At 38.8% G+C, this 27,443-nt stretch overlaps 1 protein-coding gene across 4 annotated transcripts in view; it reads right to left on the bottom strand.

The window, feature by feature from the left end:
- LOC116151742 (ankyrin repeat domain-containing protein 26-like) overlaps nt 1-27,027 on the bottom strand; it is a 64,181-nt gene extending 37,154 nt beyond the window's left edge. For 3 of the 4 annotated variants that reach the window (XM_064478439.1, XM_064478441.1, XM_064478440.1), the window contains exons 1-10: nt 26,855-27,027; nt 17,367-17,472; nt 12,583-12,697; nt 12,247-12,420; nt 8,758-8,864; nt 7,335-7,472; nt 5,802-5,884; nt 3,561-3,713; nt 2,896-2,947; nt 2,447-2,516 (exon numbers count right to left, since the gene is read on the bottom strand). In XM_064478439.1, the coding sequence (XP_064334509.1) occupies nt 2,447-2,516; nt 2,896-2,947; nt 3,561-3,713; nt 5,802-5,884; nt 7,335-7,472; nt 8,758-8,816 (555 nt within the window). In that variant the 5' untranslated portion in view covers nt 8,817-8,864; nt 12,247-12,420; nt 12,583-12,697; nt 17,367-17,472; nt 26,855-27,027. Of the gene's footprint in view, nt 1-2,446; nt 2,517-2,895; nt 2,948-3,560; nt 3,714-5,801; nt 6,820-7,334; nt 7,473-8,757; nt 8,865-12,246; nt 12,421-12,582; nt 12,698-17,366; nt 17,473-26,854 lie in introns of those variants that run through there. The other variant, XM_064478442.1, reaches the window with a different exon arrangement.
- Nucleotides 27,028-27,443: the final 416 nt, after the last annotated feature.

The raw sequence follows: 27,443 nt of genomic DNA, 5'->3' as shown, positions 1-27,443 counted from the left end.
CCTCATTGATTATTATACAACACTATGGTATCCATTAGATGACATTCTTGACCAAAATGATCTAGAACAAAAACTTATCCCTGATAGTTTAGAGTCCTATTGAAAAAACTAACATTAAGAAATTTAAAGTAACTGTTATATTTTGAAATGTGCTTGCATGACTTATGTATGTGTGAATGATCTCTCATGGGGGAAATATGAGAGTTTACTTTTTAGCAGTATCTTATTTGGATGAGTAACAGCAAACAGGATAAGCTACTTCTATTCCATTTGCCAAAAAGCTGAAGACAAATGATTGTTCAAATTCAGCTACTTCTAAGAAAGAGGAATAAAAACAAAAGTAATTCTGAGGGGCAATGACTCATGAGTGAAAGCCACACACATAGTAAACAGAAAGCTGTCACTAAATATGTTTACAGAGGCAGAGTGAGATGGACTGAAAGAACAGACACTGAAGAAGTGTTTTCTGCAAAAAAAAAAAATATTAGGTTTGGGGCAAACCATTAAAGAAAAAAAGTGGGGAGGAGGAAGAAAAGAAAAAATGAGACATGACTAGTCAAGTACAAACTTAGGGCAAGAAAAAAAGAAAAATGTAAGTATAACAAGGCATGTGGAGAAATATATATATTTCAGCATTTATATATAATAGATCAGGGATGTATCAGTATTGTTAGGGATATACGATGAGTGAAAGCCTCTGTTTTACCTTTTTATTATATATATAAAAATATAAGTTATGTATGCAAGTATATATATTATTCTTCAGCAAACTTTATAAAAATATCAAAATATATGATGTACAAAACATATATATAAAACAAAGGCCTTTGTTCATAGTATATCCCCAATAACACTGACCTGTATTACTCTACAACTGTTTGTTTGTAAATACTACTGTAAGAGTTAAATCTTGTCACTGTAAGTCACTCAATTGAACATGGTCATCTCTCACTACCTGAATGCTGCCAATTATTACTAGAGAGAGAGAAAAATAGATTTTAGAAAGTTCCTAACACATCAGCTTTCCACCTAGACAAAGAACTGGTAATCAGAATTCTAAGGATAATATAGGGCTTGAAAACATATCTTTAATGGAACATGAGAGGGGGCTAAAAGAAGGTTAAAAAGTTTTCATCTCAAATTCTAAGCTCACAGTTGATGGATACTGAAAAACAGACTGTAACCTTTTCCTAATTATCATATACTTCTTATCTATTTCCTCGGCATTTATGACATATTTCCTCTCATAACAACTGAACTTTTACAACCTAAACAAAGGGAATAGAAATTTGTCATATTTTTAGAATTCAAATAGATTTCGCTATGACATAGTACACATATTATATTACCTGTATCATCAAATAGATTTCATTATGATAGAGTGTGCATGTTATATTACCTGCAGCATGATGCAGCATTCCATGTCTCTTCATGCATTCACATTCAAAAAATACTAAAATGCTTCTTACATTTAAGACCTTATTCTAGGTGCTCCAGGAAATGCACAATTATGTTCCCTAATCTCTAGCGGTGTATACTGATGCAGGGGCTATAAGATAAATATGTAAATAACTATACTACAAAATGTCTGAAACTTGAAATTTTAAAATGGTACACGAGGACTGGACATACTTTTTAAAACTATAATACAAAAGAATTCTGAAATCGGTTCAATCATATGGTTGTTATTAAGAGCCTACATTTAAAGCTGGCTGTTATTTTAGGGAAAATGTGTATTCTTCAGTTAGATGCAGAGTTTTGAATATACTCATAATGGGATAATTTAGAAAACACAGAGGAATTTCTTTATAATATGGATTTTGAGAAACAGAATTTTAATTTATAAATTTCTAGAATGTCAACTATTATTTTAGTCTTAATGCAGAACCAGAGATAGAAATAAAGTAAAAACAAAACAAAACAAAACAAAACAAAAAAACTCTCTTTCCTCACAACTCTCTGATATCAAATTAAAAAGTGTCCAAGGGGGAAAAAGAAAGATACATGCTACGTAGTTTTGGAACTGAAGGGCCCCAGGAAGAGGCCATGATTATCACAGTAAGTAGCTGTGTGCACTGAAGATATCCCTGAGGCACGAGTATTATACAAGTGCCGTCAGTGTGGTTTAAGTCAAAGAATCCTTATCCTTGGCCAAGCTTCACACTTCCTCTGTTGTGGGAAGACTTTTCACAGTACAATTTTCCTGTCGTGATCTATTTTCTAGTCCATTTTGCTTCAGCCTCATCTTCAGTATTTACCAAAATTAAAAAAAAAAAAGAAAGAAAAAGAAAAAACTGCCATATTTTTATAAAATGGTTTACTCTGACCAACTTTCTCATACAAACATAAAGCAATGATAGGCAGAACACTGCTAAATTTTAAGAGTAAATACTACACAAAACTAAATTCAGAGCAGAAAAATTAATTTCACAAGAGAACACTTTACCTTGGGAGCAAGATCTAAGTCATCATCTGATGGAGGCCGTGAATCATCAGCATCATGTTTGGGTGAAATACTTTGGAGCAAAAATACACATCAAAAATGAGTGAGTTCATTTCTTTAAACAAACAAGTCACAAAAGTCTATGCTGAGGGATAAGAAAGCAGATTTGGGAGCCAGGCTGCCTGATGGTTAAGTCACAGGTCAACTACTTGTTAACCATGGAATCATGGGTCAACTAGTCAACCTCCTTAAATTACAGTTGCCTAATTAACTAGAAGTAAGCTATAACAGCACAGCTACTCTGCAAAGCTGTTGTGGTGACTGTATGAGGTAACAAATGCCAAGTACATAAAACAGTGTCTAACGCAGAGTAGGACACTCAACAAGCCTTGTTTCTTTTCTCTGTGTTCCCTTAGTCAACATGTAATTTTTAAAAATCCATAAAATCCTACCGGCTTACAGAGATGTCTTCAAACCTCGGTGCAACCTTAATCACTAAACTCTCTATTAAAGAAGAAAGTAAAATAGAGTTTATATGAGCAACAGAAAAATACAGAATATTAAAAGTATAAGACCAATGTTTTGTTAAAAAGCATTCCTTTGGGACCACACCTGGAGACTACACACTTGAGTGAATACTGAGTATACTCCTGGTAGGTAATTAATGCATAAAAACCACTTCCCCTCCTTTATATTTATCAAAAAAGAAAAGGGTGTTTATCCAAATTTGATATTTTAAAGTGAACTGCTGTTTACAAGGACCAAAATACCAACCAAACTTTATGAGACTCACAAAAGAATGATAACCATTAGTAGAATCAGTATCATAAACTGACAATGTCAAGCTTACATAGCATGGTATTTCTGGATGATACCCATGGGACAAACCCACCCTGCCATTTGGCTTTGTCAACCTCGTGTTATCTGGGCACGGTCATCCCTATTCGCTCACATACGGTCTGGGGCTGCTTTCACACTGCAATGGCAGACATGAGTGGACGTGACAGACATCACATGGCCTAAAATATTGACTCTCTGGCCCTTTATAGAAAAAGCTTGTGCATCCCCGCTTTATGTCATAACAGGAAACCCTAAGACTCAAATCGAATCTTCTTACTCTTCTGCTCAACATTCTTCACTGAATCCATGCAGCTGCCATTGCTGGTTCCCAAATCGACAGCCACTTCTTCTTCATTGTCCTTGCTGGGCAATTGCAACTTTTCTTGGATATTTTCTGCCCCAGCATGCGAAGAAGGTAAACTCTCCTTAGCTGCAAAAAGAGAAATGATTGTTTTAAGGTCATCACAGTAACTGCATTTCTTTTCCCAGTGGCTGCTTTAGGAATGAGCATGTGATGTAGCCCAGCCCATAAGATGCTAGGGGAAGTCTACCGGAAGCACCTCTGTTTTCTTCTTAGTTAACAGAAAACATGCAGAGAGAAGCAGCCCTCCTCGCCTGCGGATATTGTCATGTGAGAAGATGATGCTTGGAGCTGCTGCTAATCAGCAGACCAGGAAGGGCGACATCAAACACCAGCAGCCTCACAGCTGAAGGAGGGACAGCATCTGGGATCCTGATGACATCACCGAACCTTCTAAACAATCCTGACTCCTGTTGCTGTAGCCACTGTTACTTAGGGCTCCTATTATTATTGGCAGCTAAAAGCATTCTGACAAATTTCCCAAGGTCTACAGCAGACCTACTCCTTTCTATAGTACTAGAAAAGCTTTCAGAAGCATGCCTGAGCTAGGTAGTCACCTCGTTCCCAACCATTCCTACAGCATCCTTTCTGCACCAACAAAATGAAACTCACAGATCCTGCAAAGTTCACTGGCACATCTTAGCCTTTGCACCACTGTCCTTTCTGCCAAATGTAATCTTCAAAGATGTTCCGCCCACCAAACACTGCCCTTCTGCCTCCTTCCCTGGCAAACTTCTACTCGCTCTGCATGGCTTACCTAACATCCTACCCATTTTTAAAAAACTTCTTTCCTTACCATGGACTTAAAAGTATTTGGTACATATTAAGTACCAATAAAACATACATAAAGACGGTTACAAAGTCCTAGTGGGCTCTGGGACACAGTAAGCACAGAATAAAGTAAAGCCAATCATAAAAATGAGGATGACAGCAACAAGCTCCTGGAGGCCAGGAACTGTGCTTTTGACCTGTTTGCATTCTGTAACGTCAGAGTGGTGCTTAGTACCTAAAAGACACTTGATAGTCATCTGTTAAGTGGATGAATTCACAGATAGGAATGTTTTCTTTGAAAATCCTGTTTAAAAAATATACAGACATTAACCAGGGACAACTCTATTGTGTTATGAGCACCTTGAAGACCAAAACTCTGTCTTTTCCATCTTTGTATTTCCTACAACAGAATTTCTTTGCTTGATCAAGGTGTACTAAGTTAAAGGTGCCCTCATACAGTTCAGACTGAACAGCACGCTAGGGGTCACATCTAGGCAACACAGTCGTCTTTTTTTTTTTTTTTTTTTATGTGAAGCACTTCTGTGCTTTTTTTTTTTTTTTACAATTTGTTGAGTCCTGAGTTGTGCTGAGTATTTATTATGACAATCCTTTAACTAATGGCAATAGAAAATCTTGTTCTAACAAAATATAGTTTCATGACAAGTATCCCCAAAAAAGAAGAAAACATCTGACTCTCATGAAGGCAACATATCTCATTCTGTTTGCACTTCTGAGGAATGAAATTGGTGAGAGAGAGCCCTTGTTGGTGTAATGATGTGAAAAGTAACCAGTGCTTCTCAACAAGGCACTGCTTTCCTGACTTCTGCCCTATCACTAGGTACCTTTAAAAAACAACCTCTTACTAGTATGCTGCACACTGGCCCAGCTGTGCAGTTCTAATTGTTGGCCATTTGTTTACAGCACCAGGAAGGTATTGCTGAGCTCCCAGTTTCAAAGACAACCACTTTTTAGTGAGACTAATCACTATGCAATAACTAGCATTCATTTACCCAATGTAATCCATTTGCTGTAAGAATTAAAGAGCCAGCTCTGTAACAAGGCCGACTTGTTATACTGTTACAGGAAATGTGCAACAAAGTTAAAAACTTATTTTTCTTACTTACACAAAGATATAATATGGGACTTCAGGGGCCATGATTAAATAAATGAATTTCTTTTCAGACAATATTGTCTCAGATTTTAAATTACCTACAATTAACTTCTTACATAATTCTGAATACTAGACCATTAAGAAAAAATTAATTTAAAAAATGAAAACATACACAAAATTTACACACTGGCCTTTTTCACTGCTCTTTCATTATCAAAATTTCCTCAACCTTACTTTCTTTATCTATGGTGGGCCCAACAAGAGTAACTTATTACCAGAACTCTGTCCTGGGTCGCTATTTTGAGGGGGAGTATCTGGAATCTTTCCGTCTCTGTAGTCGACAATCAGCTGGTAAAGGCTATGTATAAAAAAATGTGATAAATAAGTATTACTACTTGAATAGTAATATGAAAAACAATTACCAAATATATGAAATTCTTAGGTTATTTCAGACAATATCACAGGCAGTATCAAAACTTCAATTGTCCCATATATTCAAATTTGTACAATCTACACTTTTAAATTTAAGATGTATAATTAAAAAAGAAAAAAAAGTAAGGTGAAGTAGTCATGAACTGAGGGCACTACAGCTCAGCAACTTAACTAGAGCGAGCCTGACATACGGAAAGTATCTCGAACTCAGAAGTCCCAGCTCTATAACCAACAGCTATTTGTTCCTGGACAAGGTGCTTCTCTTCAGCTCAAAGTCTTCCTTTATAAAACTGGGATCTTACTGTCAGGCAGTTAGTTATTAATACTCATAAGAGTATTATGAAGATTTAATGAGATAATGTATCCCCCAGATGCTCAGAGAAATACTGGAAGAATGGAATAATTTGTTCTTGAACTTTAATGCTGGAACTATTGGAGAATCCCAAATAAAACCCAAGGTGTGTTTTTTTCATAGGTGTAACATTTAAATGTGACAGTTTTCAGAAAATGTTACAAATTACGGTGATTAGCTGTTCTTCGTGGTTTATACTTCAGGGCACCTCAGCTACTATCTAACTTGTAGTTAAACTTATTTATAAATATATGACCTCATACAAGCATATGTATGAGAACTAAACAAGCTGTCACTCTGAAGTTTACGTGTCCATCGCCACGAAGACCGCGGAAACTGGATCAGCACAGGCATCCCGGGAGCAGAGGTCAATCATGACCCGACTGCAGGACCAGTTTCTTTTTCCTTTTCTTCTTTTAAAATTTTGTTAAAGGTCTTTAGAGAGCAACATCCAGACCCCAGACCCAGCTGCCGAGGAGATCCTGTTAAAACCAGTTTTAGTACCAACGCTGCAGCAACAGAATCAAGGGAAACAAGAGAACGATTAGAATGCCCTCGCCCTGCCCCAATGCCTTGTGGGAGAGGATTGTCACTGTGGCCTTAGGGAATTCCTCAGGTTCTTGGAAAATTCAAGAGGAAGATTATACAAGAAAGTCCCCAAAGGAAAATACAGGATTTTCTGCTCTACTAAACATTTCAAGACCCAAACAACTAGTTAGAAAAATCAGATATGTGACATTATTTGTACCCCATGCATTGGGGCTACACTGGAATGAAATGGAGAACAGCAGGACCCTAAGGATAAACATCTTACAAACTCTGAGATAAAGAACCCTGTGCCCACTGCTCCATCTCACTAGTCTGGTTTTTTGCTGGTTTCCAGCTGATGATGTGGAGGGTCTCACTGCCATCCCCAAAGTGCCTGCTCCCAACTAGGAATTCTCACCTGTCACATAACAAGTCACAGTTAGATCATTTCCAACCTCAGTTTAGAGATAACTGGTACTTTAATGTAAACACTTACTGTTTAAAACCATTAGAACACGCATATCGTTCAGCAGACTGTCCGTGTACATCTAGCAGATCGGCATTAACACGTCTCTGAAGAAGCAGCTTGACTACGTCCGGTGAGTCATGACGTACAGCAAGCATCAGTGCTGATCTAAAATAAAAGAGACAACTTCACTCTTAGGAACTTAGTTAGCTTAACTTAAACAGTTAGTTTGATCTATTTTACCAAGTTAATATCCTGCCCACCCCTGGAGAACTGACCATGTACATGCTCGAGTGCTCATCTTTGCAAATTACCTCCAAGGCCAAAACGGAGGGACAAAAAAGAAGCCTCCTGTCCTACTTGGGTAGCACATAGTAGAAGTTGCTAATTTAAAGTCCTCTGAAGGACAAGAAAGGATGCTGAGGTCATTATCTGAAGTAGGTAAAGATTTAAATAAAGGATTCCCCATTTCTTCCCTCGTCTGAAATACAATACTTTAAAATCAGCTAGAGGTCAGGTAAGGAGAAGCTCTTTGCAGGCTGAAAACAGTAATATGAATAAAAATGTCAATAAAAAGAGTCATGGCTGCAGTTAATCACGCTGAGAAGCATGTGCCCAGCACTAACCTGAATAGTCTACGTATGGTCTTTCTTAGGCACAACCACCCTTGAAGGATGTACTACGACCCTCCTTTACGTGTCAGGAAACATATTGGTTGGTAATAAGTCATGTCCCCCAGCAGGAGAGCTGGGAATTCAACCTCGTCTGACTCTAAAGCCCAGCTCTTTCCTCTTTATCATCCACCAATGACTTGTCTTCTTTAAAGGGAATGTTTATTCAATAATTAAAGCTATTTCTCTTCCTCCTACCATCATCAATTAAAAATAAAAACATCAAAATGTACTAGAAATGAAAAAGGATAAAAACTGATGAGCCCACAGTATCTGGTAATAGTTACTCTCTTAGTGATACTCACTCAGTGATAACCTAATAACATCAGTATCCTTCAAAGAAAGTAATTTAAAGCAGAGTCATCCAAAAGACAAAACAAACTCCTCTTTGTTTAATATGCATCTTTTAAGAAAAATATATATACCAAGAAGAGGTTAAAACAAATTATAAAAGAATGAAGAAACTCAACACTGTCTCATAAGGTAAATTAAAATTAGAGTCCATACTAATAAAACTAAAATGAAATCCCTGAACTATTGTAAGATCGTATGACCAAAACAATCAGGATGCAAATGACATCAGTCGCTATCATAAAGGAAGATGAATCCTGCTGCATACTGTTCTTTGTCACACCAGGCAGAATAATTGCTTTTCTACCTAACTGATGATGTGTTGATTCTAAGTTAATCCTCTTCTTATTAGGTTAACCTTTCTGATTGGCTGTTACTACTCTAGAACAACATTAAGATTAGAAAGAGAGAGAGAGAACAAACTATTGTACCTTTGCAGCTTGTCGACTGCATGTACATTTGCCCCGTTCGCTATCAAAAATTTGACCATTTCTTCTTTGTTCTTCCTGACGGCGAGTAAAAATGGTGTCAAGTTATACTGTAAAATAGTAAAAACAGTTGACAATGTACAAAATTACATATAAATTTCAAAACTGAATTTAAAAACTTAAGTCTCTGAACTTAAACATACACTATAAAGTAAATAAAAAGTAGCCCCTTCCTCCTCACCCCTCTGTGCTCCTTCTCTTTAAAAGGTTCCTCCTGGACCTCTTCCAAAGTTTCCCTGTGAAGTCATTCTCTGAAACTCACTTCAGACATTTGCTGGTTCCAAGAACCTTCGCTTCTATTGCAGCGTGTGTCAGGCATTCTCTAGTTACCTTACTGCTCAACTACTACTCCCGACACTCTAAACACTGCTCCAGAGAGAACCATTTAGCTACTGAATCAACTACATTTCTAAGGAGCCACGCTGAGGAGAAAGATACCATACTGTCTGCAACATGCATAACCTATCCAATTACAACTATGACTAATCTCATAAAGCTTGCAGACATTCCAGTGGGAATATGATTATTTGCATGTAAAGAAAAAGTTTTTCTGAAACCAACTTAAAAATTCTAATTAGAAAAATTCCATCCCACTCTTAAGGGATTATTATAAAATATGAAGTAGACTATAAATTAATATAGACTGTCTTTAAAATCTTGAAATATTTATCAAAATATACAACAGGAGTTGGAAATTCAAATGCTTACAGAGGCAACACAGGTGGCCCGAGTAAGTGAAGGTCACAAGTGAGGACAGCAAACTGGAGAACACACGCCCCACCGAGAAGGGGCCACCTCTGCACAGCAGACCACATAGGCCTGGGCTCAAGGGGGACCAGATTTGATTCTTTAGGAGAAGTTCTGAAGTGTAGATTTCTGCACAAGTCTCCTAAATTTTAAATGTTGACTCAATGTGTGGAGACAAACTGAACATACCCAGGCATGTTTAGTCTATAGCCCACTTGTGTTTTTATGTTTGCTGTGTTTCCAAACAGTTGGGTATAAATCAAGTATTTGTATATAAAACCTTGCCTTTCTTTAGAATCATATGTCTTACACACAAAAACACTGGGCCCTAACATGTAATAAAAATTGTGATTAAGACTCATAATACCCACTTCAAGAATTTTTCCAATGCCTACTAAAACTACAATCTATCTGTATCGAATTCTCCCTGATTGTGAATCAAATGGATAATTAGGATTAAGGATTAAGAGGTATAAACAATCAGGCATAAAATAAGGTACAAGGATGTATTGCACAACCTGGGGAGAAGAGCCAATAGTTTATAATAACCATAAGTGGAGCATAGCCCTTAAAAATTTGTGAAACACTCAGCTATATACCTGTAACATATAATATAGTACATCAACTATACCTCAATTAAAAAAAATATTGTAAGATAAATACATTTTTAAAAAGGCTCATAATACCTGCTTCAAGAATTTTTCCAATGCCTACTAAAACTACAACCTACCTGTATCTAATTCTCCCCAATTGTTAATCAAATGGATAATTAATTCATGAGATGGCTGAAACTAAATTATTAGAACAATTCCAATTTGTTACTAATGTCATGGGTCTTGATGTTTAAAACTGCCATCTTGCACGGTATACTTATATATAATGCAATACAACTCAGCCATAAAAAAGAATGAAAGAATGCCATTTGCAGCAACATGGAAGGACCTAGACATTATCATACTGAGTGAGGTAAGTCAGAAAGTGAAAGAGAAATCCCATAGGATATCACTTAATATGTGGATTCTAAAATACGATACAAATGAACTTATTTACAAAACAGAAATAGACTCACAGACATAGAAAACAAACTGATGGTTACCAAAGGGGAAAGGGGGTGGGAGAGGAATAAATTAGCAGTTTTGGACTAGCAGATACAAATTACTACATATAAAATAAATCAACAACAAGGTCCTACTGTATATACTACAGGGAACTATACTCAATATCCTGTAATAAACCATAATGGAAAAGAATGTGTGTGTGTGTGTGTACATATATATCTATCTAAGAATGTATATATAACTGAATAAGAATATATATAACTGAGTAAGAATATATATAACTGAATAAGTATATACAATGAAAGAGAATATATATGTAACTAAGAATGTATATATAACTGAATAAGGATATATATATATGTATAACTGAATCACTTTGCTGTACACCAGAAACTATCACAACACTGTAAATCAATTAGACTTTAAAAAAAACTGTCATCTTGATTATGCTAGGGCTCAGTGAATCTAACAGATAGGTTGCAAGAGTCCGTCACACAGCTTTAACCAAAAGAAGGCTCATGATTTCCTATTACTGCAATCAGAAAAACCCTGCTGACCTAATGACCTGGATGGGAACAAAAGGTGCAAAATCTTTAAAGGATCCGACTCTACTTATTGAATCACTCACCACAAGCAAGTTTCTAAGACTGTCTGAGTGCCACTGAATGATCAGTGGTTAGAAAGGAAAAGGAGCTATTCTTCAAGGCAATAGATACTGCCAGTAATATTGCCAATAAACTCCTCAGTCACAAAGGAAGAGACGGGTAAAAGTCAGGCTAACATGGCTGCAAAGGAGAGCACTGAAAGAAGCAGCATCTATCAAACCCCCGCTCTTCCAGAGATGTCTTATTTTTGAGATCTGTGAATTTACATGCATTACACGTATCCATTCAATAGTTCTTAACCAAGGGTTGTATCAGAATCTCGGGGAAGTATTTTGAAATACCTGCGTCTAGACCTGAGTACATTTATTCAATCAAAATCTTCAGGGGAGAGCCAGGAGAAAAAGCAGGAGGACCAGTTTCGCCATCACTTGCTCCCCACCTACAGCCACAGCCCCGCAGGGGAGCTACACCAGGCTGAGCATGGAAGACCCCAAGGTGAAGGTGTACACGGAGGGCCATGTGGCCACCAGCACAAATGAATGCCCTGCTGGCTGTCAAACATGACCTGACCTCACTTGCCCAGGTTCTAGAACCTGGGATCCTGGGGTGCTCAGGGCCTGTGGCTTGCTGCCTCCCCTGCCCAGGTGCAGTCACCCAGCTCCCCCTGCTGGGTACTGGGTTCCTTCCTCCTCCCACCCATCCCCAGGCAGGCAGCCCGCCCTTGCCATCACTTCACTCCCCGCAAGCCTTCATCTTCTGTAGGCTCTGAGCCTACCACCCACTCCCAGGCACTTCCTAATGGGAAGCTGTTCCTTCTGGGGTACAAGTGTGGCTGGGAGACAGAGCTCTGCCCTTTCTGTGGGCACTACCTCTAGCCTCTGGCCTTGGCTTTGGAGTTGGTTCCATGATAACAGGGCCTGATGTATTGTATTCAGTATACATATTACTATAAATAAAACACCTGTAGCTAGAAAAGACCCTGTATTTCAAATATCTTGTAAATAAAGTCAGTTGAGCTATACCTTGTTTATCGCCTCAATATTTGCATCATAGCGGAGCAGCTCTGCTGCAATTGATGTATTTCCAGCCAAGACGGCGTAATGCAGAGCAGTGTTCTGACAGTCGTCCGCAAGATTTGGGTCAGCACCCCGTTTCAGCAGGATAGTGACACACACTTCTTTCCGGCATTGTACAGCCTGTTGGTATCACACCAAGAAACAGACTGTAAGTGCTAGGCATTCCAAGTTAACATTCCTCAAGTCCCAGCAATTCGTTATATTTAAAACAGATAAATTCATTTTTATTCTAAGTAATTAAATCAAATCCATCTCACGTGGACACGGTTGGCGGCTACACACCTTGATGAGAGCTGTCTTGCCTTCCTTGTCACGAGCATTCAGATCACACCACCACTGTGTAAGGAGATCCACCACTGGTGACTGGCCGCTGGCGCAGGCTAAGTGTAGGGCAGTCCTGCGAACATGAGAGGACTTCTTAGGGAATTAGAGCGTACTACTTCGAAGATACAGTTACTCATGTAATTGTAAACATTCAACAGCATGCTATTCCTACCCCTTTAAAACTAACATTTAGTCTTATCTTAGTTCTTTCTATGGGGAAAGAACAATATTTATTAGCTCTTACTACTCACCACATTAATGGAAGAACTACCTGTTTGAATAGAAAGGGCATGCCGTTGAGATTCAGCTCAACTTGGGCCTCACTTCTACTTTAACACTGTCACTTATTAGCTCTCACTTAGCCTGTCAGTGCCTCAATTTCCTCATCAACAAAATGGGCATGAAGTAGTAGCTATCTTACAGGACCCCACTGTGATGCTTAAATGAAAAGCTATGCAAAATATCAGGCAGTTCCTTGCACAAAATAATAGCTCAATAATTGTTAGGTAATATTATAACTGTTACCGTTACTATTTTACAAAGACAACATTTCAATTAAGTAAAATGATCGTATATCTACTTTACTGCTGCAAGGATGAGAAAGAACACTGTACTTCAATGATTCTAACATGCTCATTGTCTCACACTTCAACATCTCTGACATGGGAAGGCAATTTAAAATTCATGTCTTACAACCATAGTTGGCAGCTCCTCCCAGGCCCGCCCCACCCCGCCCCACCCCGCCGCTGTTACCTGTTCTTCCTGTCTCTGCTGTCTACGACATTTCTCTTATATGTCAGCAGCTCCTCCACTGTACACCTGTCACCTAAATATGCGGCTCTGTGGAACTTCTTCAGCTCTCTCACATCGACATGATACCCAGGCACGGGCTTCTCACGATCCCTGCGTGCTCTCTGATGGGTGCTGAAGCCCACCCAGCTCACTAAGTTAGCGAGTCTCTTCTTCATCTGGCTTATCGCCTTCCAACACCGCTCACTTCCCTCCTGGCCTCTTGCCGCCTCCCGATCTCAGCGCTGGCGCTACAGAAAAGCCACAGAGGTCTCGCTGCCACACCTTGGCTGCAAAGCTCAACGGCTTGGAATGTTTAGTCCGGAACAGTCGTAGCCTAGCAACAGCACTGACCCTCAACTGTCCCTCAACTGTCCCTCCAGAGCCAGTGTCCCCGTGAGTGCGCACAGAGGCCCGGAGGCCCAGTGTGCCCAGTGTGCATGTGGGAGCCTAACGCATTTCAAATCTCTGCAATTGCCTGTGGGCCATTTTGGATCCCCTTCAAATGTTGGTGCTAGGTGGCTGAGTGTTTTGGGACATTTCCAGAAGTGAGGCTTGCCCCTGAGAAAGGCATGTTTGTATGCAACTGTGGTTAGAGTGGGGTGGAACCACAGGATGCTGAAGGCCTAGTCCCCCAGAGAGCTCCCCACCAAAAATCTCTAAATCTCCTTATCCCTCAGTTTATTCCTTTCCCCATCCCTCTGGGCCCCAGCCAGTCTCCAGGGAATTTAGCAGATGCAAACAGCAGAAAGCTGTTTTCATGGTTTCAGACACTGTGGCAATATGTACCATTAAGTACAAACTTCAGAAACCAATACACCTCTCCAGATGAAATGAAAACGTGTTTCCGCATGCCTGCTGACCCTGCTCCGTGGCTCAGCCTTATGTTTACACGCTTTCTTCACTTTATTTTATTTTTTGCTTTTATTTCCACCAATTAAATCTTGAATCAATCCAAGGTTTATTTGGGAGCATGGTATAACATTTGAGAACTTTTTAATCACGTAACTATGGAAACACCACGTCAGTTACTCAGCGAGGCCATGCTGCTGGCTGACCACTTGCAGGAGGGGTGGAAGGCAGGGAAGGCCTCCTCTTCCTGCCTAACTCCATCCTTCCTCCCTCAGCTGGCTAATTATGGCTTCTGGCCCTGCCAGGATCAAAACTGCAGGGGGCGGTAGAGTTCCTAAGTGGCTGACACTCCTGGGAGCTGGTTTTGAGTGGACTGGACCTGGCAAGTGTTTTGAAGCTGACTCTCTCAGGGGCATTTCTGTGCCCACACCTGCCCTCACCTGCAACTCCCCTGACCTAAGTGAATGTGGTGTTACTAATTTACCCTTTTAACCTATCTTTTCTATTAGCATACACTGTTATTTCCCTCATCTTCAAAAACAATGATGCATTCACCCTCCAGCTGCGGCCCCATCTCTCTGCTCTCTGGCACACACGCCTCCTGCCCCTGCAAAGGAGCTGTTCCCATTCGCTTCCTCTGATTTCTCTCATTTTCCATCCAAGCAAGCGTGTCCACTCACTGCGACTGCTCACGACAGGGTCACCCACCACCCACCAGGTGCTGACTGCACGGGGAGCTCTGTCCTCTCCTCGCACGGCCCGGCAGCCACACTTCCCACCGCTGCTCTCCCCAACTTCCTCAAGCCCTTTCCTCACGGGGCTTCCCGGGTCTCAGGCTGCTCTGGTTTCCTCCCACGGCCCTGGCCGGTCTTCTCAGTCCCAGCCCCTGAGTGCTGGCACACAGCACCCCTGAGGCTCAGTCTTCTGGCCTCTACTACTTTCTGCTGCCGCCCCCAACAGCCTTAGGGCTTTATGTATTCTCTACAAGTTGCTAACTTCCAAACTGCCATTTCCAATCCAGACCTCCCTCCTGTATTCCAGACTCAAATACCCACTGCCCCTCAACGTCATCTCTTGGAAGTCTAATAGGACTTCTCCTGGGCCGGCCCTCTCCTGGGCCGGCCCTCTCCTGTACCTGCCCTCTCCTGGGCCTGCCCTCTCATGTTCCTGCCCTACTCTTGGTATACATTTGCTCACTACTCTCAAAATTCTCAAAACTTTCTCTTTAAATTATGGATTATTTTCCTAGTACTTTGACCGCTTTCTTGATAGTGACCCTGTAAAGATAGTTCACACTTCTTAGCTTTTCCATGATATTTAATAACACTGTAGCACATCCCAGTCTTTTGAAAATTATATGTATTTTGCCCTCCTATTCTTCTGTACATTGTGCTGATACTCCAGTCTTGTAGGTAGATTCCCCTTTATTTACTGTTAAAGGAGTAGGTCCTTGTGTTGTCACTACAGCTCTGATAACTGAAACGAGTCAGCTTATGTACATGCTGTGCTGTGCATCATGCTTTAGTGAAAAAATATCTATTCATGGGACATTTATGCTACTCCCAAGTCTTTCCAGGCGATCTGCATTCATCTGATCACTGAACTAGGTTTCTGCCTGCCTATTTCTTCCATGCTCTGGTACTCTGGCTCACCAGCTACATTTTCAGCCAAATTGTGTGTATGATTTTCTTCAGGTTACCAACCTTGGTATTCTCACTTAACCCTTGTCTGTATTTCTTCAAGCTTTGGCTCACATCCAGATCCAGGCAAGCCAGACTTCTTACATACACTTGGTTCCAAAGACCAATAAAGTAAGGCATTTTTGGTGTTGACTGAACACCAGAAAAGTGGTATTTATCTATCCTAAATGAAGGCCACAAAATACGTACACTTGCTTTACTATTTACTAATACGAGGCCTTAAAGGAGTTCTGTAACGTGTCTGATAAGGAGTCAGTTGCTAATCTCATGGTTTGCTGCACAGAATGAATTCTTTTGCTCGTTGCTTTTAAGATTTTCTCCTTGTCTTTCAACTGTCTGTGCTGTCTAGTTGTGAATCTCTTATGTTTGTTCTCTGCAATGTTTGTTGAACTTAGGTGTGCAGATTAACGTTTTCTTTGAATTTAAAAAGTTTTCAGGCATTATGTCTTCTAATTTTTTTTGTATTTCTCTCTCTCTTCTGGTCTGCCAGGTTTGTGTGTGTTGCCATGCTTACTGGTGTACCACAGTTCTACGAGAAACTATCTTAATTTTTTGCTGTCTGTCAGACTGGGTAATCTCTTTTGACCTGTTTTCAACTTTACTAATTGTTCCTTCTGCCACCTCTAATGTGTTGTTGAGTCCCAACAGTGAGTTTTTAATTTTAGTTATTGAATGTTTCAATTTTAAAATCTTCATTTGTTTTCTCTTAATGTAATTTTTACCTCTTGCTGTTATCATTAATTTTTTGAATCACTGTCATCATACTTTCCTTTAAATCTTAAACACAGTTTTCTTTGAATAGAATACTTTGTAATATACTAGTATTATAGTACTTGTATTCTGAGAACATATTTATAACAGAAGCTTTGATTTTCTTCTAAATCCAACAGCTGAGCTCCCTCAAGACAGTTTCTCAAAAACAAACAAATGTTTACTAAAAGTGACTGTTAAAAAGAGAGATGACTAAATGAGCATAAAGTCATCAAAGTGAAGGATTGAGATACAGGAGTAGTGTGTTTGTGGAAAACTTTCTTTTTGATACCAGTTTAGGAATTTTCTCAGCACATTTTATGTAGTCAGTCTTGTGTGTGTGTGTACCTTTAAAAGAAAGAATTAGTGGAAATAGAAAATAATCTCCCGTAATCTTCAATCTTCTTCACAAAACTGTTCCTATGACTTCCTCTACTCTTTTGCTAATAATGTTATGTTCAAATATGATACTAATTTATATATATCCACAGTTTCAGATACCTTAGTTTGGATCAAGAAAATAACAAAATAAGATAAGAACTGAAAATAAGGTGCAAACTGGAAAAGTATAAAATGTATAATATGTAGATATATGAAATCTTTATCTATTACAAATACTTAAGTATAAGCATGTATTTTTTTTTTATTTACCTTATGTGACACCGTCTGCATAATTCAGGAAGTCCACACTTTTCCACAGCGCTTCATTATACGTTGAAGAGAAGCTATGCATTCTATCCTCTAGTCCAATGTATACCTTCAAGCACAAAGTCACAAAGTCCATTCTTAGAATCATTTCTCCCCACCAAGGCCAAAACTTTCATTTGTACCTCAGTTCATCTATTCTTTATAAGTACTCTTCTGTGAATTTATTCATCAATTAATTTCTGATGGGTTAGCCCTATAATTTTTTCCCACTGAATCCAAGCAATAAATACATTCAAATTAAAACATTCTACCACATAAGTCTTATTATATTTTAATATTTAACAATGTTTCTTTAACCTCAACTTATAGGTTAATACTATTACTGTGTATTACCTGAATTTAAAACGATGAACATTTTTGATGTATACTTTACCTGTATCGGTAAACTGAGCTGCAAGTGTAGGGAGGATGGGATAACTTTATGAGCACTGTAGAACTCAATGGCTATGAGTATTTATTATGTTTGGATGTTATATTTAATTTGAAAAACAAACTTAATTCTATTAATAATTTGCATAATTCTTTCCAAGATTTATTTTCGTCAACGTGTATGTGTGTGTATGTATACATATACGTGTATGTGTACGTTTGCTTATGCTTATAGACAGAGATTTATACTCATGTAACTAAGAATAAGCAGGCTTATATATAGGCCTGTAATTCTGAACTTCATCTGACTTGTGTCATTAACATTTCACTTACCACTATTAACCAAAATTTGATTCTTACTTGGTATGTGATTCATATATGCAACACTTAAGTCAAACATTTCTATATTATTGACTATTAGTGTTTTTCCTCCAGAATCTTCATTCTCATAAATAACACTCTGAAGGACATCTCTGAAAACAGACCTAAGCTTGTATGTCTTGATTATTTCCAGCATTACTTCTAGGGAAAAGTCTTGACTGGGCGGTTAAAATGAATTGTTTGTAAGCTAAACAAAGGTTTAAAAGCTAGAATTATTAAAAATAAATTCTAATACATAATTCACATTTGGTCAGGTAATATTTCATACTACCAGAAAAATATTATATAAGGATTTTTATCCTCTCCTGATTTTCCAAGATGTTTGGTTAATACGTAATAAAATGTAAAGACTAAAACAATTTATTTTTTAGATAAAACTAAAAACAGCAAAACAACTCACACTTTACACTTGTATTACCTCTTGCTTTCTCAAATTAATTCTGTATTCTCAAAAGTATGATCATAAAAGATAACAAGTAAAAAATTAAATCTCAGATTATTAATATTGCTTTTCACAAAGGCATTTAAAACTATCTGCTGTTTGCATTTATATTAGGAAACATCCTTTTTAAACATCAGTGAGCATGCTCTCCAAATGCATTTACTTAAGCATTCTTATTAATAGTCCTGGTATTATTTTAATAAGAAGTATCTAATCAAGATATTTTAATCTAAATATTGTAGATAAATCAGAATATATTAATCATTTACATGCAATCAGAACATTAGAATTTTTAAAGCTACATAACTGTTGATTTACTGAGATACGTCAGCCACCAAAAGTAGCAAGTAATGAGAACAAGTAATTTATGCTGGGTAAATTCTAATCAGATTTCTTTAAAAAATTGTGTAGGAAAATGAACATGTACAACTATGATGAACGAATCTCCTCAACTAGAACAGTCCTGGATGTACTTAAAATATTGAGATTTCATCTAAAATAATATTTATAGTCTTTCTTCCAAAAAACACATTTTAACTATTTTGGTCTCATTGCCAAGGGAATAGAAAAGGAACTCACAAAATGAGATTATTTTAATTATCTAATTTTCCTATTAAAATGGCAAGACACATATTGAGTTTAACAGATATCATGAGAGAGTATATTCTTTTTGACTATAAAAAATATTTTTGAGGTCTTTTTTCTTGGTAGTGGGATGTCACTTTGCAGGAGTAATATCTAACTACAGATACATATAGATACAGATACAAATACAGATATATATATGTGTATTCTATTTGCAGAGAATTACTTATCATTAAAAGGTATTTGTGATAAATATCTCCATTTATGAAATGAAAAAGTGATTTAAAAACAGCAAATGTTGACTGAAGGGAAATTATCTTGCAATTTATGACAGCATCTAATTTAAATCCCTACTTTGTGACTTAAATCAACATTGTGAGTTTTAATTAAATTGATACTGAATAATAAATTCTTCAGCATAGTGAGATAAGTGGATTCAAACTTACTATATTTCCTACAAAGCATACATTATTCACTTACGAATACATCTGTGAAAAAATTTTAATGTGATTATTTGGAAACAAAGCCAAAATGAGTATGACTCATATCAAAACATCTGTTTTTAAAACTGTAGTTACCACATGAAATGGTTAAGGGTAGAATTTAAAAGACATGTATTCCATTTTTTTCACTTTTAAAACATTCTTTGATTTAGAAGGTGGGGTAAAAGGAATCAGAATATTTGTGAAAATAATTATAGTGCATACACGTATTGAAAGGTAGTATGTGTAATGAAGCTGCGGTATCTTTTTATTCAATGGGAACACGAGAGGAAAGGAGAAAGGAGGAGACAAGGGTCGGGTCAAAAGACGACGGACCGGCGGCGGCGGCAGCAGAGCGAGCTCCGGGGGCAAAGGGCGGGGAGGGTGGGCGTGTGCAGGGGCGAAGCGAGGGGTGACCGGGACGTCGGGCTGAAAGGTCTCGGTTGGTTCCCGTTGCCCCTTCCCGCGGCTGAGCCTTGGGAGCCACGGTGATCTCGGGCGTCTCCGGAGCGGCCGCCGCTACCGTCTCTCCAGGCTGAGCGGCGCGGCAGAGCGAGCGGGGAGGCGGCGGCTGCAGCCGCGGGCACAGCAGCCGCCACGTCGCACACGCGCGGAGAGCGGAGGTCCACACCCTGACGACGATCGGCAGTGCGAAGACCCAGGCCCCGGGCACGTCTCCTCCACTTCCGTGGAGGAGCTCAAGGGGATGTCGCTACTGGACCCGGCAGAGTCCAATGGATCACTGCTTTTGGAATCAAAGATAAACCCAAACACTGCACATCAGAGACAACAGGATCCATTAACTGTTTGGTCAGAAGCTGAAAACTATGATCTGGCAATAAGTTTTCAGGAAAAAGCGGGCTGTGATGAGATCTCGGAAAAAAATTTGTCAGGTTCAAGGTAAGAATCAACCAGTGAAGCCACACAGGACCTCACTGATGAACCAGAAGAATGATTTGAAGAAATGCCTGAAACAAGTCATCTGATTGACCTGCCCACACGTGAACTCAAATAAACTTGAAGAGATTGCTGACTTAGTGACCTCAGTTCTCTCCTCACATATCCATAGGGAAAAGCTGGATCTGGTCTTGGAAAATGAAGGCTATATTAAACAACTACTGTTCCAAGCTTGTGAGAACCTAGAAAACACTGAAGGCTTACACCATTTGTATTAAATTACTAGAGGAAACCTACTCCTAAATAAAGCAACTCTGTTTGCGGTAATGTTCTCTGACGAGTGTACCGTGGATGTCGTGGGATGCCTTGAATATGACCCTGCTTTGGCTCAGAGAAAAAGGCACAGAGAATTCTTGACCAAAACTGCAAAGTTTAAGGAAGTTATTCCAATAACACATTCTGAACTAAGGCATAAAATGCATCAGACTTACAGGGTACAGTACATAAGTGAGAAACTACTTGTTTTATGAGGTCAAACAGAATCTTGATACAAAATCCTGACATTAACTTTGTAAGAAAGGAAAGTAATAAGCTAGCTTTAAGTGTAAAATAAAATTTTAAATGTACTAAAGGTATAATACCTCAAAACCAAGTTGACATATTCAAGAAATGAAAGGTAATTTACTATAGTATTAGGATAAAGAAGAAACACATTCCTCAGAGATACATGTAAGTTATTTTTAAAATTGAACACCTTTCATGTTATACCAAAAAGGGAAATATAGAGGATTTTGCTTATATAATTAGTGTTAAATATAAAAAACTTAGAGCAAGCATCATACTTTATGGTAAAATGTTGAAAGCTTTATCTTTGAGATGATGTACCATTCAAGGATCCATATAACTATTTCTCATTAAAAATTTAAAAGTAGTCACAATCTGTATAGCATAAAAGATACAAGAAAGAATGTGTAAGGAATAAAAAGGGAGAAAAAAACTTTACTACTTAGAGATGTTCTCAGCTTGAAGGTAGAAATACCCCTTCAAAAACTCTGTACAAAAATTATTGTAATTAATAAGTTTAGCAAAATTAAAGTGAAAATTAGGATAAAAGCTGCATTTCTAAATGAAGGAATAAGCAGGATAAAAGAATCTTTGAAAAGTTCCATTTAAGACAAGATATAAAATTATCAGATATATAAGAACAATTGTAAAAACATATTTTAAATATATTTGAACAAAAACAGTACAGATCCAAGGTCAGCCAAATGGCACTGAACAAATAACAATTTATGGCCCAAAACAGCTTTCTGAGAGCTCTAGAAAATGGTTAGGAACACCCCACAAAGAAGCAGCTGCATTCAAACCGGCAGGAAATTTGTGGCATTCTGCTCACCCTTGCCCCACCTCCTTCATGTTACATCTCTGTGCGATCTGGAGGAAACAGCTCAATTCTCAGCTCCTACCTTGGACAGAAAGACAAGGATGAAACCTTCTTGTCACATTCTAGGGGTTGGTTGAGGGGGTTATTTCTGTCTTGCTTGACTAAGAACAGTGATGAGAGTGGTGGCAGAGTTTAGATATCAGACTGGAGGCTGCTGAAAACAGTGGAGGGTACTGTGACATGCTGGAGATACATGTAGTCTGCAGTCCCACTGGAACCTTGGGGCATGAGCTTATGGGCAGAGAAATAAAATAGAAATCTAAGATGACCGGGAGAAATCAGGGATGACACCCTTAAAAGCAGCTGTATAGATGGGGAAATTTAAAAAAAAAAAGCACATGCAAAGGCCCAGAGAAGATGCATCATTCCTGGAAAACATATGAAAGGACCTGGAGCCTTTAAACTGAGCTGATTAGTGAAGGTCTTCCTCTACACAGAGCTATTCCATAAAAACTGGAGAAATGGCTGCTTTTTCAAATTCCCAAATCTCAGTAAAAATCACAGGTACATAAAGAAACAGGGAAACAGCCCATTCAAAGGAACAAAATAAATATCCAGAAACTAACCCTAGAGCAATTCAGACTTCTAACCAACTAGACAAAGACTTGAAAACACCGCCTTAAGTTTACTCAAAAACCAAAAGAAAAATGTAGACAGACAAATAAGCAAAATTAGGAAATGATTTATGAACAAAATGAGAATATCCTAAAGAGATGCAAATAATAAGAGAAAAACTCTGGAGCTGTAAAAATACAATAAACGAATTGAAAAATGTATTAAAGGTGTTCAACATCAGACTTCATCAAATAGAAGAGAAAACAGTGGATTTGGAGAGAGATCGTTTGAAATTATCAACTCAGAGGAGCAAAAAATAATAATAAAGAAAAATGAAAAGAGCCTAAGGGATTTATGGGACACTATCAAATGGAACAATATACATAGTATGGGAAACCCAAAAAGGGAAGACGAAGAGAGAAAAAGGAGCAGAGAGCTTATCTGAAGAATTGAACAGTTAAAAGTGGTCAAGTTGGTAAATGTGATTTATCACACAATGAAATTAGGAAAAAAATGAACAGATACCTGTTATATAAAGCAACATGAATGAATTTCACAAAAGTATTATTTAGTAAATGAAAGCATAGCCAAGACATGGAAACAGCCTAAATGTCCATCAACAGATGACTCGATAAAGAAGATGTGGTATATTTATACAATGGAATGCTATTCAGCCATAAAAAAAAAAAAAAAAAAAAAAAACATAACGCCATTTACAGCAACATGGGTGTTCCTGGAGAATGTCATTCTGAGTGAAGTAAGCCAGAAAGACAAAGAAAAATACCATATGAGATCACTCATACGTGGAATCTAAAAATAAAACAAACAAACATAAATACAAAACAGAAACAGACTCATAGACATAGAATACAAACTTGTGGTTGCCAGGGGGACGGAGGGTGGGAAGGGACAGACTGAGATTTCAAAACGTAGAACTGATAAATAAGATTGTACTGTGTAGCACAGGGAAATATATACAGAATCATGTGGTGGCTCACAGTGAAAGAGAATGTGACAATGAATGTATGTATGTTCATGTATATTCAAATTCTACACTGGAATTTGACACAACATTGTAAAATGACTATAACTCAATAAAAAATGTTTAAATAAAAAAAGTACATGAAAGCAAGATATTAAGAACATATACTTTCAGACTCCATTTATATAATGCTCAAATTTGATAATTTAAACTATCGTATTTAAGAATTCTTGATTCGGCAAAACAATAAAGGAATGTTAAGGAAGCGATTACTATATAACTCCTCCTTATGATTACCTCTTGGGTGGAAAGAGAATAGTTACGAGGGATCATGAGAGGATCTTCATGGATGCTGGAAATGCAACTGCTACTTATTTTTTATCTGAGTGATACACTGCTGATTGATTTTTAATTTATTGCTCAGCAGTTTCTATTTTGCAGTACTCTGTGTATGTGTGTCTGTCCTGGATAGTCTCTGGGCAGTTCACCATCACTTTATTCTCTTCTAAATTTTGTCAGTGAGAAGTGGCATCACAAAACGTGTCTCTCAGGAGGGAAGAAGGGGTTCCTGAGGCAGTTACAGATATGAATTGCAGAGCTCGCTACCTAGAAAACTGCTCACTTTTGTGGCCCAAACAAGGAAATTTGTGAGGACTGCCTACATATTCTTATAAATTGCAGCAACTTTCTACAGATTTGTCGAGAAAATCTGTCTTCGTTCTGCTGGCTACTCTGACCTTTGCTATTCGTAGAATATATGGAGAGGCTTCTGAATTCTAAAAGAAACCTTGATCCTATATCTGTATTTGTATCTAGAACTACATCTGTATCCATATTTATCTACATAGATCATGGTTACATATGAGTTATATTTCACATTAAAACAAGTTGAAATGTTTGGAGGATGCTGTTAATACTGTGTTGTATATTTGAAATTTGCTAGGAGAGCATATCTTAAAGTTCTCATCACAAGAAAAAAATCTGTAACTATGTGAGATGATGGAAGGTAACAAAACAAACTGTGGTAATCATCCAGCAATATATACATATATCAAGTTATTCTGCTATGCACCTTAAATTTATAGTGTTATATACCAATTATATCCGGATAAAACTAGAAAAAAGTGAGAAAATACTACCATGATTTTTCTAACACCCAACCACCTTAATTCATTTTGATCACCTTGTTCCACATGGTGGGCACTTGTAAAATATTGTCACTTCCCAAAATACAAAGTACTCTGAAACTCATTAATTTAAACCACAAAGGTATATAATCTGGTCTTAGAAAACCACCATGAGAAAGGACATCTACTCTGTTATTTCTGCTGCGAGACTATATAGCTCAGAGAGATGCATTTTGGAAGTCTTCTTTATATTAACAGTGGCAAGGGCTATTACTGCAGGCAGGGGCTGTTACTGTAGGACAACTGAAACAGCAGGAATCAAATCTTCACTCAGTGCTTGATATGCAAGCCAGGTACACGGTGCAAGGTTATGTAGGTGTTCTTTCTGGCTTCTGAAAACTATTTCAGAGGTTGTTCTCTCTTGCTGGTATGTTACAGCTTGAGAATCTGCTGTCTTAGTACTTTTCACACCAAACAAAGCCAACATTACAAGGAATGGAACACAACTTTCATCAATAGTTAGGATGAGTTTAAATTCTAATCTACTAGGCATTTGCTATACACACACACACACACACACACACACACACACACAATAGGTTACCATTGAAAATAGAATAATTGGTTCCTTTTTCCCTCATTTTAGACTTTCAAACAGTAACTAATAAAGACATAGTTGTAAGATCATTAAACAAGATTACAAACCAAAGAGCCTGAGAGTTAAAGCTATTTAATAAATAAAAATACACAACAGGAGTTGAAATAAAAATTCAACTCAAAAGATATTTAATCTCAGATACTTTCATTTTATAAAACGAATTAATCAAGTTGATGTCCTTTTTTAATACTGTGGGACTAAATTTCCTGCTTTATTACAGCCCTGGGAATGAGAATCTTAAACCTTTCATTAACTTCTAGTAGAAAGTACATTCAATCAAAAATTTGTATGTTTCTATGTGATACATATGGTGACATTCTAAAAATTTTACTGATCAAATACCAAAGTTGTATATGAATATATTTAACATACATGCATAAAATCTCAAAATACTTTATTCATTTCAGGTTAGAAAGATGGGAGGATACAAGAGAAAAAAGTATTTGAATTCTGAATATCAGAAGTAGTTACTAGTAATCATTTTTAAGTTTCTATTTTAGTAACACAAACATTTGCTTTAGAGCCTTTTCGGTTATACTTAAAAATTCTAATCCCATTTAATTTTTATTATAAAGCCCCTTGAATTATAACCAAAACTAGCAACCCATTTCAATTCACGCTCCCTTCCCAAACTTCTCAGATGAAGAAACAAAAATAATTAACAGAACCCACTAGCATTTACTTCCGGGATAACTTGAGTTTTTTTTTCTTTTGAAATGTATTTTTCACGAGTTTTACAAAGCCTTGTGAAGTGGCTGTCATTTGAACTGTTTCTTTATCCTTCGGTATCAGTGCCCGGAGAGAGAGCTTCAAAAATAATAGAAAATAAAAGATTCAGCAAAGATTTGATATTTTTAAATACTCTGTCAGTTCTATCAAGGCTACAAATTATAGTTCCAATAACCAATCACTGTCTTCTACTCTCATAAATGTCCTCAAATATTGAGATACTGAACATAAATTTAAAATTTCCAGTTGTATTTTAAATTTTTTTCGTCTTTAGTTTTTATGGACTGTGCCATCCTTTTGCTGTCTTGTGTGGCAGCTAGCAACATTTTAGGATTTTGTAATTATTTGTTGAAATCATATATACATATATTTCATGAAAAGAGACATGTTCCATCATCAATAGCGCTTATAAAGAACGTGCTACGTTTCAGTGAGGAAACAATGGTAAATATATTGTAACGTTGTGCTATGTCTTCACCCTCAATTTGATAAATTTATCTCAGGGAATGAGCACCTGAGAGCGCCTGAGGGTCCCGCTGTGTTGGGGCGTGTCTCACCGGGGACGCCCCTCTTTCCAGCCTCCTACCTCCTTTCCAGTCACCACCTCGAGGACAGCCTTCTGGGCCCTTCTCTGTCTCCGGCACCAGCCAGCCAGCTCTTTCGTGCCAAGCGGCCCTGAGCTCCCGGCCTCGGCGGGACGACCTCGCGCGCGGAGGCCGCCCGCGCGCGGAGGCCGCCCACCCGGCTGGTCACGGGCGCCCGTGGGTCCCCCGCACTCACCTCGCCCGGCTCTGTCTCCACCGTGACCCGACCCCGGGGAGCTGGCTGAGTCTCAGGGTGAAAACGCCAGCGCAGCGAGGCGGCCTGCCTTCTTCCAGAAAGTACGGTACGGAAGCCGTCCCACGACAAACGGACGACAACCCTGGACGCCGCGGAAGCCCCCACGGCCCTTTCGGAGCCGCCCGGCCCCGCCCCCTCCCAGCGGCTCTAAGGGAGCCGCCCGGCCCCGGCCCCGCCCCCTCCTCCTCCCCAACAGCCATGCGTGAGCCGCCCGGCCCCGCCCCCTCCCGCGGCTTCCCGGGGCGGGTGCCCGGCCCCGCCCCCTCCCGCGGCTTCCCGGGGCGGGTGCCCGGCCCCGCCCCCTCCCGCGGCTTCCCGGGGCGGGTGCCCGGCCCCGCCCGCTCCCGCGGCTTCCCGGGGCGGATGCCCGGCCCCGCCCCCTCCCGCGGCTTCCCGGGGCGGGTGCCCGGCCCCGCCCCCTCCCGCGGCCGCCTAGGCGAGTCGGTGGAGGGCATCCTCAAGGTGGGCAACCATCTGAGTAATTTCTCAGTCAGCTGACCCCAGGGTGGGCAGGGCGAGTATCTCTTCC

This window comes from Camelus dromedarius, chromosome 24 (genome assembly GCF_036321535.1).
Source record: "Camelus dromedarius isolate mCamDro1 chromosome 24, mCamDro1.pat, whole genome shotgun sequence".
NCBI lineage: Eukaryota > Metazoa > Chordata > Mammalia > Artiodactyla > Camelidae > Camelus > Camelus dromedarius.
This window is presented reverse-complemented; position numbering and strand designations above follow the sequence as displayed.